Source organism: Lemur catta, chromosome 15 (assembly GCF_020740605.2).
Source record: "Lemur catta isolate mLemCat1 chromosome 15, mLemCat1.pri, whole genome shotgun sequence".
Taxonomy (NCBI): domain Eukaryota; kingdom Metazoa; phylum Chordata; class Mammalia; order Primates; family Lemuridae; genus Lemur; species Lemur catta.
This window is the reverse complement of record NC_059142.1, coordinates 36,592,787-36,618,564: the sequence shown is the minus strand read 5'-3', so window position 1 is coordinate 36,618,564 and position 25,778 is coordinate 36,592,787. Positions and strand designations below refer to the sequence as shown.

Genomic DNA, 25,778 nt, shown 5'->3' with positions numbered 1-25,778 from the left:
GTTTTAGGCTTTTATTACATATGTAAGTAGCTACAATAATAAATACCAATGTCCTGTGTATTTAAAGATTTTTACATTAATGGTACTTATTTTTGACCTTCTGCAACTTGCTCTCTTTTGTTAGAAAGCTTGGCTCAATTTGAATTTACTAATTATTATTATTATTATTATTTTTTTGAGACAGAGTCTTACTGTGTTGCCTGGGCTAGAGTGCCGTGGCATCAGCCTAGCTCACAGCAACTTCAAACTCCTGGGCTTAAGTGATTCTCCTGCCTCAACCTCCCAAGTAGCTGGGACTACAGGCATGCGCCACCATGCCCGGCTGATTTTCTTTCTACATATTTTTAGTTGTCCAGCTAATTTCTTTCTATTTTTTTTAGTAGAGTCGGGGTCTCACTCTTGCTCAGGCTGGTCTTGAACTCCTGAGCTCAAACGATCTGCCCGCCTCAGCCTCCCAGAGTGCTAGGATTACAGGCATGAGCCAGAGTTTACTAATTATTTGCTTCTTATTGTCTTTAGAAATTATAGCACTATTCCACCAAGGCAACAATTATTACAATATTTTGAGGATGAAATCACTTATTAGGCAAAATGATTTAGGCTTCAGACTAGCATTTGGAATTGTCCCACTGTTGTTTTACTAAAGTCTCAGGACTTTGGCAATCAGGAGGAGAATCTTGAGTCTTACTATAGTAAGGATAAGATGTATTCCTGAGTGATTGTAGTAAAGACTCATTTAGGAAAAAATTATCTCAGGTTGCTGCCTCCCTAGCTCATAGGAAACTTCCATTGTAAAATTGCCAGCGAACGTCAAGCTGTCTCTTTAGTACAACTTAGTATTTGGTTACTTAGTATTTGGTTCAGTTGAAGTGCAGTCTGTATAGGAGTCCAAGAAGATTTAACCCTGGGTTTGAAACAAAGAAAGAATACATTAACATTCTATCCTTTGGTAGCATCAAATAGAAAAATTGAAAATGAGCTTGTTATCAACACATTTGCTTCAACACATTTATGTGCCAACTTTAACATTTCACTTCTATTTTAAACCTGGAAACTAATGATTTTAATGCTGAAATTTCTTTGAATTATTACCTGTCTTTTTGATGGTGGAACACACAGGTAGTATTTACTAACATGATGGTGTCAGTATGTGAGAAATCACATACTGCATCATCAATTCAGTGATATTGTCAGGAAATCATCAAAAAAAGCTGTGTTGCCAGTTGTGGTGGCATGGGCCTGTAGTCCCAGCTACTCTAGAGGTGGAACCAGGAGGATGGCTTGAGCCCAGGAGTTTGAGACCAGCCTGGACAACATAGCAAGACTCTGTCAAAACAAAAGAGCTGTGTTATACTGTGTTGTAGTTGGCACATTTGCTTATGTCATCATGGATATTTTATTTTATTTTTTACTTTTTGTCTCTAATCCCATGACAGATTAACACATGGATATTTTAAATTACCTTTTTTGGATAGTACATATATGCTGATATCCAAAGTACCATGTAACATAGCACATAATTCTTGAATTTTATATCATGATCAGACAGTTTATAAATTGTTACGTGAATGCTGTTAGATGATATGAGAACACAATTTAATCTGTGTGTGTGTGTGTGGGTAGTGTCTTAATAACATCAATATCAGGCACTAAGTGATAAAATAAGTGTTTTCCATAGATTACCCACATTGTTTGGCCAGCTTTTAAAATCAATGTATCTCTAATATGGGATAGAATATACTGACCAGTTTTTAAAAATTGAGTGGGGTTTTATGTTTAAGATAAGTATTTTTATTCCTTTGGTTCTTCCCTTTTACCCTTCCAGAAATGGCAGTATGCTGGGGGGAAAAATTAGTAGCTGTTCAACAAGCAGTTTAATTCATTAGTATAAACAGGTGTGTTTCCCCTAAACACAGGAGGAATTGAAATGTACTTGTAATTGCATGTTGTGCACTGTGCCTTTCCAAAGTACACAAATACCTTCTCTCAGAATAGTTACCATAGTAGTGTGCTAAGTGTGATTTTGCATATGTAGTGTTGTACAGGTATCTTGACATTGGCAGATTAACTGCTTGGCTACCATTAAATTCACTGTAGATGCTGATGGATGAAAATGTGGTTGCCTAGATAAGGATTATGACCAATAACCAAACCACTGTTATTCTGTTGGCATAAACTTCAAACTCTAAGAGATTTTTATTCATTTTACTCTTTGGAGTATATCCCAGTCAGTGCTTTGTTTCTCTGTATTTTGGAATTGTATTTTTTTTTAAGCTCAATTTATGAATAGGCAAAGAATTTTTTTCTTTGTTTTTTGTTCAAATGTAGTGCTGTAAATGTCCAATTGGGCATAAAGGTTTTAGTGCTTTTTAGGTATGTTTTAGTGAATTAAACAGTGTGAAGGAATATTGCCACTTAAACAATAAAAAAGATATTCATTAAATGACATTTTTGAGTTGAAACAGGAAGATTTATGAAGATTGTTTTTTTTTTTAAGTGAACCAAACTGATTTCACTTTACATGTTAGAGATTTTGACAGCCTGTTGTAGGCTTAATAACATATTATCTGTAATTTAGGTCAGGTAATTTTAGTTGGTAATTAATCATGTTTAAATATATATTGGTTATTAATAAAATGATTACTCTCATATATAGCTTTTTCATACAGATACCATATTACTCTGATATTCTTACCTGGTTTTATGGTCTGTTTAGTGGTCTAAGAGTCCTGTTGACCTGCACACAGATTTTGTTTGGTCTACACAGTGTTTTTGAAAATTTTGAATTAGTTGCATCAAATAAAAATTGGGGGATCACACGAAATCTGGATTTGTGACTTTTTTTTTAAAGTCATCGCTAAACCTGCTTGTTCATCATAGCAGTAGTTGGTTGGCTCCAAGAAATGGCTACCTCCTCCTTCCTTTAGGGGGTTGTTCATAGCTTCGAAGTGGCTTCCTGCCCTCACCTACCTGTCTAGCTGGCACCTGTAGGCATTTGTTTGTGATTTAGGGCATCTATATTTTTGTTATTTTAGATTTAGACAATTCAGATGTCTGAAAGTGAACTTGAGATTTTGTTTAAAGCAAAATAATTATAAACAAGGTTATAACTAAATTGAAAAATGGGCAAAGGTTTTAAATAAGCAATTCACAGAGGAAAACGCGTGCGTGTGTGTGTGTGTGTGTGTGTATCACACATATACATATGAAAAAAAGATGCTCAGTAACCAGTGTTACTCGTAATCAGGGAAATTCTAATAAAAACAACAATGAAATATCATTTGACACCCATCAGATTGTCAAAAAATTTTAAAGTTTTTTAGAAGATACTAAAAATGGGATTAATTTATTCTTTGCTCATGAGAGTGTCAATTGATACCACTCTGGAGGATAACTGGCAATTTTTGGTAAAGTTGAAAATATATGTCCTACAACCCAGAAAGCCCACTATTAGGTTTCTTTCCCTGGAAAACCTCTCTCATATATGCAGAATAAAACATGGACCAAGATGTTTATTATAGTACTAGTTTATTTAAATAAACAAACAAAAATTATTTAAACAAAGAGGAAATAACCTTATTTCCTTCAGGAAGGGAATTGATAAATAACTGATTTGTTCATAGAATGGAGTACTACCATGCAGTTAAAGTTAGTGAATTAGATCTGCATCAGCATAAACCTATCTCAAAAACATTATGTGAAAAAAGCAAGTTGCAAAAGGTTATACACATTTTGATACCATTTGTATAAGATTATAAAACATTGTTTGCAGATCCTTATATATGTAGCAAAAGTACTAAAACATACATGGGAAAGATATAGGTTAATCTTAGGATAGTGATTACCTCTAGGGCATGAGGGAGAAAGGAAGGGGCTTTCATTATATCTATATATTTTTTTGGATCTAAAGCAAATAAAACAAAGTCTTAAAAATTGATTTAATTGTGGTGGGTCATCAGTATCTGTTACATCTGAAATATTTCTTTGGGAAAAGAAAAATTTATGGAAAATTTATGAAATTTTGACATTATAGTTCATGATACCAGCCTTCTTCCTATATTCTCACAGAAGGCCTCATGGTGAGTTTGATGTGCAGGTTAAAATATATTATTGCAATATGTAAGAAATGTTTCTTAATTAAAATTTTTTGAAATTAAAAACTTTTAAAATAATTTTTTAAAATCAAGATTTAGGGCCGGGTGCAGTGGCTCTACCTATAATCCTAGTACTCTGGGAGGCTGAGGCGGGTGGATCGCTTGAGGTCAGGAGTTCGAGACCAGCCTGAGCAAGAGTGAGACCCCTGTCTCTACTAAAAATAGAAAGAAATGGTCTAGACAGCTAAAAATATATATAGAAAAAAGCTGGGCATGGTGGCACATGCCTGTAGTCCCAGCTACTCGAGAGGCTGAGGCAGAAGGATTGCTTAAGCCCAGGAGTTTGAGGTTGCTGTGAGCTAGGCTGACGCCATGGCACTCACTCTAGCCGGGGCAACAGAGTGAGACTGTTTCAAAAAAAAAAAAAAAAAAAATCAAGATTTAGGTAGAGGCCGGGCGCGGTGGCTCACGCCTGTAATCCCAGCACTCTTGGAGGCTGAGGTGGGTGGATCGCTCGAGGTCAGGAGTTTGAGACCAGCCTGAGCAATAGCGAGACCCCGTCTCTACTAAAAATAGAAAGAAATTATCTGGCCAACTAAAATATATATAGAAAAAATTAGCCGGACATGGTGGTGCATGCCTGTAGTCCCAGCTACTGGGGAGGCTGAGGCAGTAGGATTGCTTAAGCCCAGGAGTTTGAGGTTGCTGTGAGCTAGGCTGACGCCACGGCACTCACTCTACCCGGGGCAACAGAGCGAGACTCTGTCTCAAAAAAAAAAAAAAAAAAGCGATGCTCTGTCTCAAAAAAAAAGATTTAGGTAGAAAAAAATACTTTTATTTGGCTCATTGGTCAATATTAATATATAAGTGGTGTGAAATACTTAAACATTCATTATTGCTTTTAATATAATTTGGAAAATGTGAATTGTCTTGGATTATTAAAACTACTCATTTATTTCTACCATTGATGCATAAATACTCAGTCTAGGTTTTAAAAAATTGCCTGTGACATTAGTCCAAAATGAGAGTGTATATATATTAACTTAGGCTGTTTCTGACACTGCTGGTTTTTCTTTTCCCTTTAGGTGAGGCAGGCAACTAATCAGATTGTGATGAATTGTGCTGATATTGACATTATTACAGCTTCATATGCACCAGAAGGAGATGAAGGTGAGTGTTGTTTTCCATTTTAATTTGCTGTCTATATGTGTGTATGTGTGTGTGTGTGTGTGTGTGTAATATATACACTTTCAGATTAAGACATCAATGTTTGTTAATAGGTAATTTCTTTGGTTATTTATGGGACATATTTGAATAGTATAATCTAACTATATGATGAGATAAAGGAAATGTCAAAATTTAAATTCTGCTTCCAACATTAACTTATTTTGTGCCCCTAGGCAAATCACATTTTCATAAGTGTAAAATGAATATAATATGCATAATAAAGTTGATGAGTTATTTAAAAAATTAAGTACTTTAAACATGAAAGGTTCATCAAGGGGGCTTAGTTTATGTGTTTTTTTCTCAGTTTTTTTTTTCCTCTTGAACTATAGATTAAAGTTGAGATACTGAATCTTACTCATAATTGGGACAAAAATATTTGCTTTATGAGACCCAGTATGAAGGTTAGAAGCTAGATGATGGAGTTAATTATAGGGGAAGAATATATTTAAAAGAAGGATGGTATAGAATGTGTGAGAACTCTGTTAGCATCTTTAAAATGAGAACTGTTGTAGACCTTGTAATTTTAATAAGAATGCAATCAATTTTGTCTTGAAATCTTATTCTCACATAAGTTGCATTTGAAAAAGATACCAAGTTTGGCATAAACTCACACAAGTACGTTGATATTGGAGCTGAATTGCTTTTTTTTTTTTTTTTTTGAGATGAGGTCTTGCTCTGTTACCTGGGCTAAAGTGCAGTGGTGTCATCATAGCTTACGGCAACCTCTAACTCCTGGGCTTGAGCAATCCTCTTGCCTCAGCCTCCCTAGTAGCTGGGACTGCAGGCGTGTTGCACCATGGCTGGCTAATTTTTCTATTTTTTGTAGAGTTGGGATCTCATTCTTGCTAAGGCTGATCTCAAACTCCTGGCGTCAACCAGTCCTCCTGCCTCAGCCTCCTAGAGTGCTAGGATTACAGGTGTGAGCCACCACGCCTGGCCCTGAATTGCTTTTTACTTTTTTTTAATTTTAGAATATTACATGGATACAAATGTTTAGGTTACATATATTGCCTTTGCACTACCCAAGTCACAGCTATAAGTGTGCCCCTCCCCCAGACAGTACGCACAGCACCCATTAGGTATGAATATACCCACCGCCTCCTTCCCCCTGCTTTTTACTTTTAACTTCAACTTCACATTCCTTGTCAAAATGGTTTATTGGTTATTCTCAAGACTTCTTAGAAAGTCTTCCCATTTGATATAAATTAAGTTAGAAATTTGATATTTTCATTTACATTTTATATCTCTGTTTCTCCTCTTGTTTTACATTATAGTGAAAAGAAGCATAAAAGTTTCCCTTTAAGGCCCTGCAACATTTATCTCATGAATTTTTCTTAAATTATTTTGTCCATAGAAAGTCAGTCTTAGCAGTTGGGCATCCTATTGCCAAGGAGTACTTATGTTCAGTTGATTGTAAATGGAAGCAAACTGCTGTGATTTTAAGTTTAGAGGAACAGATCCTTCAAATGGACTTGAATGAATGCCAACTTTTGAAAAATTGGTAAATGAAAGAGTGATTATTTAATTTCTTGAATTGTGAAGAGAAAAAAGGAAGCACGTTAGCCAGTTATATTAAGGCAAGCTTTCTTTGTTGTAGGTAAAGAAAGAACATTTACATTCAACGTAGGCTTTTAAAGTGATGTCCAGTATATATAGATAGGCAGATCTACTGAAATAAATGTGTATCCTCCAGCCCACATGGTTTCAGATCAGTTTTAATCTCCCTCTACTAAAAATGCCAGGAGAGAATTCAGAGGACTTAAAATTATTGAATATGCATAATGGAATAGTGCTAAACTCCTAGTGATCTGTATCTCAGGGAAGCCAAGTTAGTGTTCTCACTAAGAGAGTCAGGAGAGAAATGAAAACTTATAGGAAATGAATAGGATTTGGAGAGAAATTCAGATAAAAATTAAAGTTTTTGAGATACATAAAAGATTCTCCTTCAGAATTAGCTAAGGTCTATTTCTCAATGCTCTTCTTCTGTAACAACAGGAAAAACCTAGAGTTATGTGTAAGCCCATTTAATTTTCAAGTATAAGGGACTAGGAAGTTGTATTAATTTGGTATTTTAAGATTTGGGTCAGGAACAGGGATAGATTTGGCCTTCCACATATATATATATATACACACATAACTTAATTTTGCCCTTAGACATAATAGCATTTCATGATTTTTATCTTATGGGAAGGTACAATGTGTTATTTCTTTAGAGACTGGTAGTTGCAGATTTGACTGCCAGCTCTTCCAGGGTTGTATGCTGGTGGCAGGAGAATAGATGAATCAATAGGAGAGATACCATTTTTAAACCAAGCTAATCTCATCTAACCCTGTTTATACTCATGATTGCCTTCTACAACACCAATTTAGGTGTCTGTAGCCACTAAATTCTGTTGCTTTAAGGTAAAGTTATAAAATTATTTGAAGGCATGAAATTGTTGCTTCTTTGTGTAAGTTTTTATTTGATGAAAAAGGCCATCTTGTGATATATGTGCAGTAATCCTGAAAGATCTATTGGCATGTGTCTCTTTAAATTAAGGCACTGTCTTTTAAACATGATTTATTTTAAAACCTATTTGAGATCTTTGTAATATTTAAAAAATGAGAAACCAGTAAGAAAAACGGCTGAAAACTGTTTTTTTACTGTTCTGCACTTCAAGGGTTGGTGAAATCACTAGCACTTAAGCCAGTGCAAGGAATGCACCTCCCTACACAGTGCAGGGATTAGTATTGTCATCAGCTTCTGCAAGAGAAATACGAAACTCTTGAGTGCCTGAACTCAGGTCCTGACAGGTAAAGAGTCTTTTAATTTATCATTAATAGATGGCTTGGGTATAACCACATAGAAAATGATCACTTGAAAGTTTTGTACCAACTTTTCCCTTAGTATATTCTGTTAGGTGTATGTTTGTCTAAGTAGCTGTGTAAGAAAAAATTTTTCATCAGTGATATAACATTTCATACAGAGTTCTAATACATAGTTTCAGGTCTGCCAGCATCACTTTGGTTTTATCCATATAAGGCACATAAATTTTAACACATTTACTTTTGGTGTATGATCGTATACTTGAATGTGTGTATATGGGTGTGTGCATGTGTTTAATGAAAGGATAAAACAGCTTAAAAATATTGCCAAATATTAATAATTTCAGAGCCAAACTATTAACTTGACGAAAGGGAATGGTTCTTCACACTTGATCATAAGCCTTTATCCAACTGTTATATATATATATATCCTGTCATACAATTATGTGTGGACAACTAATAACATCAATAAACCACCATCTTTTTGCAATAGACTTATGTCATCACTCTGAAAATACATGTAGCCCTCAAATCACGAAGATTGAAAAAGAAGGAAACCATTTCTAATACACATGCATTGAAGTACAGTATAGAATTTCATAAGGAAATTTTAAATGAAATCTGAGTAAAACTTCAGTTCTAAAAATTGAGTGGGATACTGAGGTAGCTCACACCTATAATCCCACCAATTTGGAGAGGTCGAGGCAGGAGGCTCCTTTGAGGCCAGGAGTTTGAGAACAGACTGGGTAACATCAAAACCCCATCTCTACAAAAAAATAAGAAAAATTAGCCAGGCATAGTGGCATGTGCCTATAGTCCCAGTTATTCCAGAGGCTGAGGCAGGAGGGTCACTTGGGCCCAGGAGTTCAAGGTTGCAGTGAGCTAAGATTATGCCACTTTACTCCAGCCTGGGTGAGTGAGACCTTGTCTCTTAAAAAAAAAAAAAAATGAAATGAAAATATGGGGTAGGGGCCCCAAACCAAGCTTCCTGTGGAGTTAAGCAAATAATAAAAATAAATGAGTTGGACTGGACGTAGGATAAGAGTGATGGGCCAGAGAACCAATGAGTGTATGTATCATATAAATATATTCAAATTTCAAAAAACTCTTCTGGCCAAGTAAAACATTTCTGTGGGCCATATTGAGTTCTGTTGAATTTTAACCTCTATAAAGGGAATTGTGGTATACTATTCATATTCTTTATTACTTGGACCTGAACACAAGACTTGAACATAGCTATTTCATTAAAAAGAGGAAAAACCCTTATGAAATTCTTAAAGATTCTTAATTGAAATTGATATAAATGTATAATATGCCATAGTATCATTAAATATGTTAAACATATTGTTTTAGTTTGCTGTGTGTCCTCCAGTGGTATATACTTTGAAAAGATTCAGAGTCTAGCATAATATGTTTTTTTTGAGACAGGATCTTGTTCTGTTGCCTAGGCTAGAGTATAGTGAAGCCATCGTAGCTCACTGCAACCTCGAACTCCTGGGCTCAGGTGATCCTTCTGCCTCAGCCTCCTGAGTATCTGGGACTACAGACTTGCGCCACCACACCGAGCTAATTTTTCTATTTTTTTGTAGAGATGAGGTCTTTCTCTTGCTCAGACAGGTCTCAAATACCTGGCCTTAAGCAATCCTCCTGCCTCGGCTTCCCAAAGTGCTAGGATTACAGGCATGAGCAACTGTACCTGGCCAATAATACCTTTTTTTGGGTATCTTTTAGAGTTTTTTGAGCAGTAAAATGGCCTTATTTCTGAGATTGTGTTTTTATTTTATTATTAATTTTTTTTGTCTCTGATTTATTCACTATTCCTGAGTGTATTGAGTTTGGGTAATTTTGAGCATAACGTATGTTTTCAGTGTTGTTGCTGTTCTAAAGAATGGGTAAATTTAGTCATAAACTATTATTCCAGGCTACGCTGAGGAACCAAATATTTTCCCAATTCTTTGGTAACTTTCAGAGCATCTTGTTTTCTGAATTAAATGGTTATTTTATTTTATTTTTAATTAATAAACTTTATTTTGTAGAGCAGTTTTAGGTTCACAGCAAAATTGAGCAGAACAGAGAGTTCTCATATATTTCCTGTCTCTATACATTCTCACCCTGTCCCACTATCTTGTGTTAAATTTATTATTTTTTATTTTTTTCATGATTTGTTCCTCAAATCATACTCTCTCACTATCAGCATCCCTCACCAGAGTGGCATAGTACTTGTTACAGTTGATGAACTTACATTGAAACATCATTGTATCTAAAGTTCGTAGTTTACATTAAGGTTCAATCTTAGTGTTGTATAGTCTATGGATTTTGACAACTGTATGATGGAATGTATCCACTACTATAGTATTATACAAATAGTTTTACTGCCTTAAAACTCCTCTGTGCTCTGCCTATTCATCCACTTCCAATCCACTGGCAACCACTAATCTTTTTACTGTGCCCATAGTTTTGGCTTTTCCAAAATGTCATATAATTGGAATCATACAGTATGTATGCCTTTTCAGATTGGCTTCTTTCTCTTAGTATAATAATATGCATTAAAGTTTCATTCGTGTCTTTTTATGGCTTAATAGCTCACTTAAAATTTCTTTTTCTTTTTCTTTTCTTTTCTTTTTTTTTTTTTGCGACAAAATCTTGCTTTGTTGCCTGGGGTAGAGTATGGTGGTGTCATCATAGCTCACTGCAACCTCTAATTCCTGGGCTGAAGCAGTCCTCCTTCCTCAGCCACTCTAGTAGCTGGGGCTACAGGTGTTCACCACCATGCTTGGCTAAATTTTCTGTTTTTTTTTTTTTTTTTTTTTTTTTGTAGAAACCAGGTCTTGCTCTTGCTCCAACTGGTCTCCAACTCCTGACCTCAAGTGATCCTCCCGCCTCGTCTTCTCAGAGTGCTAGGATTAGAGGCATGAGCCACCGCACCCAGACTCATTTTTTAATTTAAAAAAACATTTTTTTTTAGAGACAGAGTCTTGCTCTGTCACCCAGGCTGGATTGCAGTGGCACAGTCATAGCTCACTGTAACCTCAAACTCCTGGGCTCAGGTGATCCTCCTGCCTCTTTGAGTAGCTAGGACTACAGGCATGTGCCACCATACTTGGCTGATTTTTTTTTTTTTTTTTTTTGCTGAGATGAAGGTCTCACTATGTCACCCAGGCTGTCTTGAACTCCTGGCTGCAAACAAGTGATCCTTCCACCTCTGCCTCCCAAGATGTTGGGATTATAGGCATGAGCTACTGCACCTGGCCCTTAATAGCGTGTTTCTTTCTACAACTGAATAATATTCCATTGTCTGGTTGTATCACAGTTTAGCCATTCATCTACAAGGGCACTTTGGTTGCTTTCAAATTTTGGCAATTATGAATAAAGCTGCTATAAACATTCAGCTGATTTTTGTATGGACATAAATTCTCAACCCATTTGGATAAATACTAAGGAGTACAATTGCTGGATCATATGGTAGGAGTGTGTTTGGTTTTGTAAGAAACTGCCACTCTGTCTTCCAAAGTGGCTGTACCATTTTGCATTTCCACCAGCAACGAATGCAAGTTCCTGTCATCCTCGTCAGCATTTGCTGTTGTCAGTATTCTGGAGTTTGGCCCTTCCTATAGTTAATAGTGATATCTCACTGCTGTTTTAATTTGCATATCTGTGATTATGATATTGAACATCTTTTTATTTGCTTGTTTTGCCATCTGTGTGGCTGCTTTGGTGACGTGTCTGTTTAGATCTTTTGCCCATTTCTTAATGAGGTTGTTCATTACTGTTTTAAGAGTTCTTTGTATGTTTTGGATAACAGTTGTTTATCAGGTATGTCTTTTGCTAATACTGTCTTCAGTCCTGGGTCTTGTCTTATCCTCTTGACAGTGCCTTTTGCAGAGCAGAAGTTTTTAATTTTAATGTTATCAATTATTTCTTTCATGGATGAATTGTGCCTTTGGTGTGTTGTATGTAAAAAGTCATTGCCAGTGGGGCACGGTGGCTCATGCCTGTAATCCTAGCACTTTGGGAGGCCAAGGTGGGAGGGTCGTTTGAGCTCAGGAGTTCGAGACCAACCTGAGCAAGAGCGAGACCCCGTCTCTACTAAAAATAGCAAGAAATTATATGGACAACTAAAAATATATATAGAAAAAATTATCTGGGTATGGTGGCGCATGCCTGTAGTCCCAGCTACTTGGGAGGCTGAGGCAGGAGGATCGCTTGAGCCCAGGCGTTTGAGGTTGCTGTGAGCTAGGCTGATGCCATGGCACTCTAGCCTGGGCAACAGAGTGAAACTCTATCTCAAAAAAAAAAAAAAGTCATTGCCACAGCCAAAGTCATTTAGATTTCTTCTCTGTTGTCTTATAGAGGTTTTATAGTTTCACATTTTACATTTAGGTCTGTGATACATTTTGAGTTAATTTTTGTTGTTTTTTTTGTTTCTTTGTTTAGAGATGGGATCTTGCTCCGTTCCTGGGGGTAGAGTACAGTGGCATCATCATAGCTCACTGCAACCTCAAATCCTGGGCTCAGGCTATCCTCCTGCCTCAGCCTCCTTAGTAGCTGGGACTACAGCATGCACCACCATTTTTCTTATTTTTTTGTAGAGATAGGATCTTGCTATGTTGCCCAGCTGGTCTTGAGCTCCTGGCCTCAAGCAATCTTCCTGCCTTGACCTCTCAAAGTGTTAGGATTATAGATATGAGCCACTGCATCCAGCCTTGAGTTAATTTTTTGAAGGGTGTGTAAGTTCTATGTCTAGATTCTTTTTTGGACATGGATGTCCAGTTGTTTTAGCATCACTTGTTTATTTCTATGTTTATTTTATTTAATTTTTCTTTTTGATACAGAGTCTCGCTCTGTTGCCTGGGCTAAGAGTGCCGTGGTGTCAGCCTAGCTCACAGCAACCTCAAGCTCCTGGGCTCAAGCGATCCTCTTGCCTCAGCTCTCAAGTAGCTGGGACTACAGGCATGTACCATCACGCCTGGCTAATTTTTTTTTTTTCTATTTTAGTTGCCAGGCTAATTTCTTTCTATTTTTAGTAGAGACAGGGTCTTGCTCTTGCTGAAGCTGGTCTTGAACTCCTGACCTCTAGCGATCCTCCCGCATCAGCCTCCCAAAGTGCTAGGATTGCAGGCGTGAGCCATCATGCCTGGCCTACCGTCACTTGTTGAAGAGACTGTTTTTTCTCCATCATATTGCCTTTGCTCTTTTGTCAAAGGTCAGTTTACTGTATTTGTGTAATTCTGTTTCTGGGTTCTGTACTCTGTTCCATTGATTTATTTGTCTGTTCTTTCACTAATACCATGCTATCTTGATTACTGTAGTTTTATAATACAAAAGTCTTAAACTCAGGTAGTGTCAGTCTTCTGACTTTATTCTCTAATGTCATGTTGGCTGTTCTGGGTCTTTTGCTTCTCCATGTAAATTTTAGAATCAGTTAGTCAAAATAACCTGCTGGGATTTTTTGACATCTTAATAATAATGAGTCTTTGTATCTATGAACATGGAATATCTCTCCATTTTATTTAGTTCTTTGATCTTTTTAAATAAGCTTTGTAGTTTTCCTTGTAGATTTTGTACATATTTTGTTAAACTTATACCTAAATGTTTCATTTTGGGGGGTGTGAGTGTAAATGTATTAGTCTGTTTTGCATTGCTGTATAGAAATGCCTGAGGTTGGGTAATTTATAAAGAAGAGAGGTTTATTTGGGTCACAGTTCTACATAGTATACAAGAAGCATTACACCAGCATCTGCTTCTGGTGAGGGCTTCAGGGAACTTCCAGTCAAGGCTGAAGGTGAAGGGAGAGCTGGCATATCACATGACAGGAGAAGGAGCAAAGAGAGGGAGGAAGTGATGCCAGGCTTTTTTAAACAACCAGCTCTCATGTGAACCAATAAAATGAGAATGCACTCATTTCAGGGAACGCACCAAGCTATTCATGAGGGATCTGCCCCTATGAACCACACACCTCCCATCAGACCCCACCTCCAACACTGGGGATCAAATTTCAACATGAGATTTGGAGAGGCAAACATCCAAGCCATATCAGTGGTATTGTGCTTTTAATTTCAGATTCCTGTTGTTCACTGGTGGTATATAGAAAAGCAGTTGACTTGTATATTGACCTTGTATCTTGCAATCTTGCTAAAATTGATTATTAGTTCCAGGAGTTTTTCTTGACAAGTCATTTGGATTTTTACATAGATTATCATGTTATCTTCGAACAGAGTTTTACTTCTTCTCACCAATATATCTTTTATTTATTTTTCTTGTATTACTGCATTAGCTAGCACTTCCAGCATGGTGTTGAAAAGGAGCGGTGTTGAGGGAAATCCTTGTTCCAGATCTTAGTTTTGGGTTTCTTACCACAAAGTATGCTGTATGCTGTAGGGCTTTTGTAGATGTTTTTCATCAAATTGAGTAAGTTCCCCTATATTTCTAATTTGCTGGGAGTTATCATGAATGGATGTTGGATTTTGTCACATGCTTTTTCTGCTTCTGTTTATATGATCATGTGATTTTTCTTCCTGTTGACGTGATGGATTATATTAATTAATTTTCTGGTGTTGAAGCAGCCTTGCATACCTAGGATAAATCCCACTGGGTTGTGGTGTATAATTCTTTTTAAATATTGTTAGATTCGATTTGCTAATTTTTCTTGAGGACTTCTGCATTTATAAGAGATATTGGTTGTAGTTTTCTTTTTTCGTAATGTCTTTGGTGTTCGAGTAATGCTGGTTTCATAGAATGAGTTAGGAAGTATTCTCTCTGCTTCTATCTTCTGAAAGATATGGAGAATTGATATAATTTCTTCCTTAAATGTTTGGTAGAATTCATCAGTGGACCCATCTAGGCTTGGTGCTTTCTATTGGGGAAGGTTTTTAATTATTGATTCAATTTCTTTTCTTTTCTTTCTTTTTTTTTTTTTTTGACACAGCATCTTGCTCTGTCACCCAGGATGGAGTGCAGTGGCATCCATCATAGCTCACTGCAACCTCCGACTCCTGAGCTCAAGCGATCCTCCTGCCTTAGTCTCTTGAGTAGTCCCAAATAGCTGGGACTACAGGCCTTTACCACCATGCCTGGCTAATTTTTTCTATTTTAATAGAGACGAGGTCTTGCTCTTACCCAGGCTTGTCTCAAACTCCCAGATTGCTAGGATTACCAGCATGAGCCACCGTATCTGGCCTGATTCCATTTCTTTGATACAGAATGTCTTTCAAGGCATTGGTCTATTTTATCTAGGCTGTCAGATTTGTGAGTATATAGTTCTTTATAATATTCTTTTATTATTATCCTTTTAATGTCTCTGGGACATTAAAGATGTACCCGCTTTCATTTCTGATACTGGTAATTTGTGTTTTCTTTCTTTTTACCTTAGCCTGTCTAGAGGCTTACTGATTGTATTGATCTTTTCAAAGAACCAGCTTTTGGGTTTGTTGGTTTTTCTCTCTTGATTTCCTGTTTTCAATTTCATTGGTTTCTGCTCTAATTTTTATTTCTTTTCTCATGCTTTCTTTGAATTTATTAATAATTTGCCCTACTTTTTTTGGTTCTCTAAGTGGAAGCTTAGGAAGATAATTGATTTAGAACTTTCTTCTTTTCTGATATAGTCATCGCACACTATCCATGGGGCATTGGTTTCAGGAACTCTCACAGACACCAAAATCTGTGGATGCTCCAAGTCCCTTCTATAAAATGGTACAGTATTTGCGTATAACCAACACACATGCTCCTGTGTACTTTAAATCATCGCTAGATTGCTGCTTATGATGCCTAATACAGTGCCAGTACTTAACCTCATTCATGTGGATTCAGCATAATACTCAGTGAGGCAAATTCAAGTTTCGAATTTGGGAACTTTGTGGAATTTTTTTTCCTGAATACTTTTAATCCGCAGTTGATTGAATCCGGGTATGTGGAACGCACAGATATGGAGGGCCAACTGTATATGCATTCAGTGCAATAAATTTTCCTCTAAGCATTGCTTTAACTGTATCCCAGGAATTTTTATAAGTTGTATTTTCATTTTCATTTAGTTGAATATATTTTAAAATTTCTCTTGAGGTTTTTTTCTTTGACCTATGTGTTCTTTCAAGGTATGTTGTTTAATCTCCAAGTGTTTGGGGATTTTCCAGCTCTCTTTCTGCTATTGATTTCTAGTTTAATTCCATTGTGGTCTTACAGCAGACATTGTATAATTTCTATTATTTTTAATTTGTTAAGGTATGTTTTATGGCCCAGAATGTGGTCTATTTTGGTAAATGTTCCACGTGAGCTTGAGTAAAAGGTGTAGTATGTTATATAGTTGGATGAAGTAATCTATGGATATTAATTATTGATAATCCCGTTGATTTATGATGCTGTTGAGTTCAACTTTATCCTTACTGATTTTATCTGTTTATCTGTCCATTTGTGACAGACATACATTAAAGTCTCCATCTGTAATAGTGGAGTCATCTGTTTCTCTTTGCAGTTCTGTTAGTTTCTGCCTCTATTTTTGACACTGTTAGGTGCATACACAGTATGGATTGTTATGTCTTTTTGGAGTATTGACCCCTTTATCATTATGTAATGCTCTTTAATCCTAAGAGCAGAATTATTACCTAAAAGTATGAATATTATTAATGCATATAATACATAATGTCAAAGGTTGCACATTACAAAGAATGTAAAATATCATCTGATCTGGGAGAACATGGAATCATTAGTTAGGAACATGGAATCATCTCAAAATAGGGCTGGGCACAGTGACTCACGCCTGTAATCCTAGCACTCTGGAAGGCCAAGGCGGGCAGATCACTTGAGCTCAGGAGTTCAAGACCAGCCTGAGTAAGAGTGAGACAAAAAATCTCTACAAAAAATAGAAAAATTAGCTGGGTGTGGTAGTGCATGCCTATAGTCATAGCCACTCAGGAGGTTGAGGCAGGAGGATTGCCTGAGCTCAGGAGTTTGAGGTTGCAGTGAGCTGTGATGACGCCACTGCACTCTAGCTGGGGTGACAGAGCGAGACTCTGTCTCAAAAAAAAAAATCCTAAAATAGATGATTTCTGAATCACTTAGCATTTAAAGAATACATTCAGTATAGAGGCAATGGATTTCAAAAGGCTCAAAGTTAGCAGTTTCGTATTTGGATCATATATTATTGTATTTTTTCCATTTTTTTATAAGAAAGAGAAATTGCCTTTATCAGAAGATATACCCTTAATAGGACTAATGATTTTTCTAATATATAGAAATGGAGATCTTTTGAATGATGCCATAGCTCCTAAAATTTGTTCTGTTGATGTGATGTAATGCCTTTTTTTTTTTTTTTTTTTGAGATGGGGTCACGCTGTGTTGCCCAGGCTAGTTTTGAACTCCTGGGCTCAGGTGATCCTCCTATCTCAGCCTCCTGAGTAGCTGGGATTGCAGGTGCACACTACCATGCTCAGCTCTGAAGTACCTTTTTAGATTTGAAAGATTAAATATATTCTTAATGCATACCAAATTACCCAGAAATTATATGTCTCCATTGATGGTAGATGTTTCTATTTTTAAAAATCTTTTGCATGTGCTGTATTTTGTCATATTTTATTAGTTATAGGTTGTACAGTTTTTTACTTTTTCAAATGTTCTGAAATTGGAATAGCTGATGGCATACCATGGTTACATTGGCAACATTTTCTTTCCTTGTTAGAGGCACATAAAATAATGTTATGCATTACAATTATTACTACTTTATATTAAATTACATATGGTAAACATACACATACCCTTTTGCTTTCAAAGGAAATTAATAGAATATGGAAAAAATATTTACCTTAAAAGACATTAACATATAAAGTATTTAGTATATACCCTTTTCCTTCAAATTGTGGGTTTTTTTATTTTTGTTTTTTGTCTTTTTTTTTTTAAGAGATAGGGTCTCCTCTGTCACTTAGGTTGGAGTGCAGTGGTATGATCATAGCTCATTGCAGTCTCAAACTCCTGGGCTCAAGTGATCCTCCCGCCTCACAAGTAGTTGGGACTATAGGTGTGTGCGACCACGCCTAGCTAATTTTTCTATTTTTTGTAGAAACAGGGTATGCTCTTGCTCAGGTGACTCTCTAACTCTTGGCCTCAAGTGATCTCCTACTTCAGTCTCACAAAGTGCTGGGATTACAGGCATGAGCCACCACACCCAACCAGCTAGAACTTTGTTAGCTAATACTTTTAAGTACTTTTCTTTTTAGATAGTGCTTTTAAATAGTCCTAAACTTAATCTTTCAATGTTAGTCCATTTTATAATAGAATCTTATAGTAGTGCCTAGCATTGCTACATCTAGATAGATGTTCCTTAAATGGTTTGATTGTATAGACTTTCACTCTGCTAGAACATACTGTCAAGTATACATTTTCTTTGACCTCTTTGTGTATCCATAGCTAATTTTACAAATTAAAAAAAAATAAGATCAGGTTTATTATTTTCATGTTTAAATATCATCTAAGTTAAATGAAGAAGGGGAAAACTTGAGTGCTTTTAGATTAGTGGTGATTGCTTGCCTTTACACATTTAAATGCTAAAAATTCCCGTGAAAGATTATATTGGGCTTTGTATTCATGCATAGACCTGCTTGACTTTAAGTCCCTGCTTTACCATTAATGATATTGTAAATTTTGTTCTATCAGTAGTTATCCCTTTTGAGACTTTGTTTCCTCTTATTAAAATGAGAATACTAATATCTTTCTTATTAAGTAGTTGAGAGGATTAATGAGACATGTGTATAAAAACAAGAAGTACAATGCCTGGCATACAGTAGGTAGTTACCGTAGTCCCCCTTTGTATGTGGTTTTGCTTTCTGTTTTTTCAGTTACTCACAGTCAATTGTGATCCAAAAATATTACATGGAAAGTTCCAGAAATAAACGGTTCATAAGTTTTAAATAACATTTATTACAGTATATTGTTAAAATTCTTCTATTTTATTATTAGTTATTATTAATCTCTTATTGTTGTGCCTAGTTCGTAAACTTTATCATAGGTAAGTATGTATAGGCAAAAACTTAGTATATATAGGGTTCAGTACTATCCATGGTTTCAGGTATCCACTGTGGGTCGTGGAATGTTTCCCCTGAGGATAAGGAGGGACTACTGTGTTATTATTTTAAAATGTGATCAGGCCAGGCTTGGTGACTCACTCCTGTAATCCTGGCACTTTGGAAGGCCAAGGTAGGAGAATCGCTTGAGCCCATGAGTTTGAAACCAGCCTGGGCAACATAGCAAGACCCCACCTCTACAAAAAACATAAAAATTAGCCAGGTGTGGTAGCATGTGCCTGTAGTCCCAGCTACTCAGAAGGCGGAGGCAGGAGGATCACTTGAGCCTGGGAGTTCAAGGCTGCAGTGAGCTATGATTGTGCCACTGTGCTGGTTGTGCCACTCCAGCCTGGGTGACAGAGTGAGACCTTGACTCTAAAAAAATAAAAAATGTTTAAAAAGTAATCATATATATAATTATATATTTAATTGCTTCAACATGAATATGGTTAATCTTGGGAAGAATAGGCAGTCAGTCTCGCTTTGCATCTTTTTGGATGAAATTCTGGAAGCCTCTAAATTCTTCTGCCCTTCTGCTTACATTTTTTATATGTTTGGCATTTTTTTAAAAAATCATTTTTATCCAATATGATGTATATTTCTATTGGTGCTAAAAGACCCTATAATAAAAGTTGATATTTTTGATAACTACTGCCCATCTACTCTCTCCCCATTCTGCTTCCTAGAGGGAACCACTTCCAATCTTACCTGTTAGGGTCTGACGATTTAGCTTACTTCTACTTCCCTTCTCTTCTTCCTGTTCTCCCAATATAGTTACACTATTTTTAACATTTTATTTTTAATTGAGAGTGCATGTATATGGCACCTACTTCAAAAACTGCAAGCGAATTTAAAAATAAATCTTTTTCCCATCCCATACCTATCATCTTATCACCTAGTTCCCCTTTATAGTGGCAGTCATGGATACAATTTCTTTCTTTTTTGGGGGACAGGGTCCTGGCTCTGTCACCTGGGTATGAGGGCAGTGGTGTCATCATTAGCTCAATGCAACCTCAGACTCCTGGGCTCACAGGATCCTTCTGCCTCAGCCTCCCAAGTAGCTGGGACCACAGGCGCATGCCACCACACCCAGCTAATTTTTTCATTTTTTGTAGAAATAGGGTCTCACTATGTTGTTCAGGCTGGTCTTCAACTCATGACTTCAATTGATCCTCCCATCTTGGCCCCCAAAGTGCTAGGATTACAGGTTCAAGCCACTGTACCTGGCCACCATTTTCTTTTGTATCCTTTTAGAATATCACAAATTTGGGTTAAATCAGTCTTTGGTGTTTACATGTATGTAAATATTGTTCATTACTAGGTAGTTTGTATATATTTAATATGTAATGATTATTTCTATTCCTGTATAATTTCCCCTGAAATTAATTGCCACAGTTTTTCATTTGATTAGTTTTCCTTGTACTTATTGCTAGTCTTTCCTTACCTTCCAAAAGTCTTAAGAAATTTGGCCGGGCGCGGTGGCTCACGCCTGTAATCCTAGCACTCTGGGAGGCCGAGGCGGGTGGCTCGCTTGAGGTCAGGAGTTCGAGACCAGCCTGAGCAAGAGCGAGACCCCCATCTCTACTAAAAATAGAAAGAAATTATCTGGACAACTAAAATATATATAGCAAAAATTAGCCGGGCATGGTGGCGCATGCCTGTAATCCCAGCTACTCGGGAGGCTGAGGCAGTAGGATTGCTTAAGCCCAGGAGTTTGAGGTTGCTGTGAGCTAGGCTGATGCCACGGCATTGTAGCCTGGGCAACAGAGTGAGACTCTGTCTCAAAAAAAAAAAAAAAAAAAAAAAAGAAATTTGATGCAGTTAAACCAATTAGGGAATTTACCAATCTCATTTTTCTTACTTGAGATTTTCCTACTAGAGCTCTTTGTCTTTGTTCCCTAGCCTGGACTGGTTGCTTTCCAGGCCTATTCCCATAGCACTTGTGCTGAGATTTCCCTCTATCACCATTCTGGAAATTTCCTTTGCCTCTCTCCTATGCTGGATCCTCTGTTTCCTGGATTCTATAATTGGCCAGGCATGGATGGTGGCTCATACCTGTAATCCCAGCACTTTGGGAAGCTGAGGCAGGAGGATTGCTTAAGGCAAGGAGTTTGAGACCAGCCTGGGCAATATAGTGAGACCCTGTCTCTACAAAAAAAAAAGTAGTTTGGGTGTGGTGATGTGCACCTGTAGTCTAGCTACTTGGGAGGCTGAGGCAGGAGGATTGATTGAGCCCAGGAATTCAGGTTATAGTGAGCTATGATCTTGCCACCATACTGCAGCCTGGGTGACAGAGCAAGACCTTGTCTCACAAGAAAAAAAAATTGAGCGTCTTTTCATGTGCTTTTCAGTCATTTATGTATCTTCTTTGGAGAACTGTCTATTCAAGTTCTATTGCTAATTTTTAAATTTTTTTTTTCCTTATTGAGTGTAGGAATTCTTGGTATATTCTGAATGTTAACTCCTTTTTAGATATGTGATTTGAAAACATTTTCTTTTATCCCATGGGTTGCCTTTTCTATTAATTGTGTCCTTTGATGCACAGAAATTTTAAGTTTGATGTAGTCTATTTTTTCTTTTGTTGCCTGTGCTTTTGGTGTCATAGCCAAGAAATCATACCAAATTCAATGTCATGAAGCTTTTCTCCTACATTTTCTTCTAAGAGTGTTATAGTTCTATCTCTTACATTTAGGTCTTTGATCCATTTATTTTTGTACATGAGGTAAAGCAAGGGTCCAACTTCTATCTTTTGTGTGTGGATATCCAGTTTTTCTAGTACCACTTTTTTAGAAAGTCTGTCTCTTCTCCATTGAGTGGTTGGCAGCCTTGTTGAAAATCAGTTGACCATGTATATGAGGGTTTATTTCTGGGCTCTCCATTTGATTCCACTGGTCTATACATCTGTCCTTGTGCTAGTACCACATTGTTTTGATTACTGTAGCTTTGTAATAAGTTTTAAACTCGGGAAGTGTGAGACCTTCACCTTTGTTCTTTTTCAAGATTGTTTTGGCTATTTGAGTTCCCTTGAAGTTTCATAAAAATTTTAGATTGCTATTTTTATTTCTGCAAAAAATGCCATTGGGATTTGATAGGGATTGCATTGAATCCATAGGTTGCTTTCGGTAGTATTGATATCTTAACAATGTTAAGTCTTCTGATCCATGAACATGGCATAGCTTTCCCTTTTTTTTTTTTTTTGTGGCTTTAATTTCTTTCAGTAACATTTTGTAGTTTTCAGCGTATAAGTCTTTTGCCCCCTTGGCTACATTTGTTCTTAAGTATTTTATTCTTTTTGATGCTATTGTAAATGGAATTGTTCTGTTAACTTCCTTTTGGGAATGTTTATTTTTAGTGTATAGAAGTACAATTGATTTTTGTTTATTCATTGTATCCTTAAATTTTGCTGAATTTGCTTATTCTGACAATTTTGTTGTTGGATCTTTAGGGTTTTGTGCATACAGGATCATGTCATCTGTGAATATAGATCATTTTCATTTTTCCTTTCCAACTTGGGTGGCTTTTATTTCTTTTTCTTGCCTAATTGTTCTGACTAGGACCTCCATCCAGTATTATGTTGAATAGAAGTGGCAAAAGTGGGCTTCCTTGTCTTGTTCCTGATCTTAGGAGAAAAGCTTTCAGTCTTTAACTATGCCAGATCATCTTGATTCAGCTGAATCTATCTATTAATAGTTTGCTCTTACTCCTGCTTTGTAGCCCGATCAGGGATCTTTACCAAGGTTTCTCTTTCTTTGTGAACGCTGAAATTTAATTTTTAGTTTCTTACCATCATAAAACTGCTGAAATCTAGGAGTCAGCAAATATTTTGAGGGGAAATTGAATGAAGAATGTTAGACTTTACCTGTTATTCCACTTTTTCTGGGATGTTGGCCCTTTGAGTCCTGGCTGTTTTGGAAGTCCTGAATTCCAATTTTTGTTCTCCCAGCCCATTGTGACTGCTGCAAACTTTTCTGCTTTGTTCTTGGCCTTTATGTTCTGCTTATAAGTCAGCAAATGCATCAAGAGGATAAATGTCCTGTGAATATAGAGCTGATATTTGTGTGATTCCCTTTGGAATATTTTCTTTAAAAGTTTTTAATCTAATTTTTATAGTTGTTCTGATACCAGCTAAGTTATCATAGCCAGAAACAGAAGTCTAGAGGCATCTTTTTGAAATGTGAAGCGTCTTTCCTTATGAGAGCTATAGCTGAGATGATTTTGCTTCTGTAGTAGTAAAAGATACTTCATTATCTATTAGTAGGTAAAAAGGGTTAATGGCCCTAGCCTAGATACCGAATATCATTAGCAAGTATCAAGATAATGGTTTAACTGATGATTGTTAAAGTTTAAAATACTTTTGTAAGCATTGCAGGGGAATAATTTTTTTTTTTTTTTGGAGACAGAGTCTCACTCTGTTGCCCAGGCTAGAGTGAGTGCCGTGGCATTAGCCTAGCTCACAGCAACCTCAAACTCCTGGGCTCAAGCGTCCTATTGCCTCAGCCTCCCAAGTAGCTGGGACTACAGGCATGCGCCACCATGCCCGGCTAATTTTTTCTATATATATTTTTTAGTTGTCCAGATAATTTCTTTCTATTTTTAGTAGAGACGGGGTCTCACTCTTGCTCAGGCTGGTCTCGAACTCCTGAGCTCAAACTATCCACCCGCCTCATCCTCCCAGAGTGCTAGGATTACAGGCGTGAGCCACCACGCCCGGCCGAATAATTTTTTAAATGTGAACAATTGCAGGTTATCTTCATCACACTATATTATTTAATATATTGTTTTGCTTATCCTATAAAAATTTTAAAGGAATACATGCTTTTGTAGTAAAATCAAACAATATAGAGCTATATAATAAAAAGATGTTAAAGTCCTGTTTTCTCCCTTCATTATGCCATCTACCTTTCCAGGTCCAGAAGTAACCACTAATAATCTGGTATGAGTTCTTTCATTCATACGAATTTTTTTCCCACATTAATTATGAAAGTAAGATTATGATATACATACTGTTTTGAAGCTTGCTTTTTAAACCTAATGTAGTTGGCATCTTTTAAGGCAATATACATAGATCTATATCGCAAGGCCTATATTCCTTTGTATAGAATCAGTTTACAAAACAACATCCTATTGTTGCACATTTTGGTTATACCTTTTAACAGATATCCAAATATGCTTTTAGAAAGTTATATCAACTTACACTCCCATCAACAGAGTGTAAGAATATTCATTCCTTTATACTACCATTACAGTGGATGAATTATCAATCTTCTTACTCTTTGCTAATCTGAGAAATGAAAAATATATTGTGGGTATTTTTATTTTTCGGTCAAACAGATTGACACAAAAAACATTGTTTTTATTTGAACTTTTTATTAATGGAGTTGAATATCTTTTCTTATACTTATTGGACTTCTAATATTTTTCAACAATTATACATTTGTAATTTTTTTGCCCATTTTTGTATTGCTTTGAACATGCATTTTATATATTATGATAACTATTTGTTATATATATAGCAAATATTCCATCAGGTCTGTCCTTTGTGTTTTAATTTTGTGTATGACATCTTTTGTCATCCTATTCAAATGTGGTAGTTAAGTGAATTTTAAATTAGCTTTCTACTTTCATGATTAGTCTTTGACTTACTGAAAGGATATTTTGCATCTTCAGTTTGAGTTCTCTTTTGTGATGTCTTTCTAGATTATTACACTCTGTTTAGGTTCTATACTTGGTTCACTATGTGGTGTTATACATCTACAAATTAGAATTCCTATTTAACAGTCTGACCATCTGGTCACTGAATAATCTTGGAATTTATTCTAGAAATAGTAGAACTTGCTTTAAGAACTTGGGTTATGGCTCATGCCTGTAATCCTACCACTCTGGGAGGCCGAGGTGAGAGGATTGCTTGAGCTCAGGAGTTTGAGACCAGCTTGAGCAAGAGTGAGACAAAAAAATCACTACAAAAGATAGAAAAATTAGCTGGATGTGGTGGCATGTGCCTGTAGTCCCACAGCTACTTGGGAGGCTGAGGCAGGAAGATCACTTGAGCCCAGGAGTTTGGGGTTGCAGTGAGCTATGATGAAGCCACTGCATTCTAGCCCAGGCGATAGAGTGAGACCCTGTCTCAAAAAAAAAAAAAAGATATGTCAATGTTGTCTTTCTCTCTTAAAATATCTTATTGTATTGTATTTACCCTTCTTCTTTTTTTTTTTTTTTTTTGAGACAGAGTCTCACTGTGTTGCCCAGGCTAGAGTGAGTGCCGTGGCGTCAGCCTAGCTCACAGCAACCACAAATTCCTGGGCTTAAGCAATCCTACTGCCTCAGCCTCCCCAGTAGCTGGGACTACAGGCATGCGCCACCATGCCTGGCTAATTTTTTCTATATATTTATTTTAGTTGGCCAGATAATTTCTTTCTATTTTTAATAGAGACAGGGGTCTCACTCTTGCTCAGGCTGGTCTCGAACTCCTGACCTCGAGCAATCCACCCACCTTGGCCTCCCAGAGTGCTAGGATTACAGGCATGAGCCACCTCGCCCGGCCTACCCTTCTTCTTTGGCACATCTGAACTGTCAGTGTCACTAGTATTGTGCCTTGGGGCCATTTTTA

At 36.6% G+C, this 25,778-nt stretch overlaps 1 protein-coding gene across 1 annotated transcript in view; it reads left to right on the top strand.

The window, feature by feature from the left end:
• Window positions 1-25,778, top strand: part of NPEPPS (aminopeptidase puromycin sensitive) — a 90,262-nt gene that overhangs the window by 5,419 nt on the left and 59,065 nt on the right. The window contains exon 2 of the mRNA XM_045526317.1: window positions 5,180-5,264. Coding sequence (XP_045382273.1) covers window positions 5,180-5,264 — 85 coding nt within the window. The remainder of the gene's footprint in view (window positions 1-5,179; window positions 5,265-25,778) is intronic.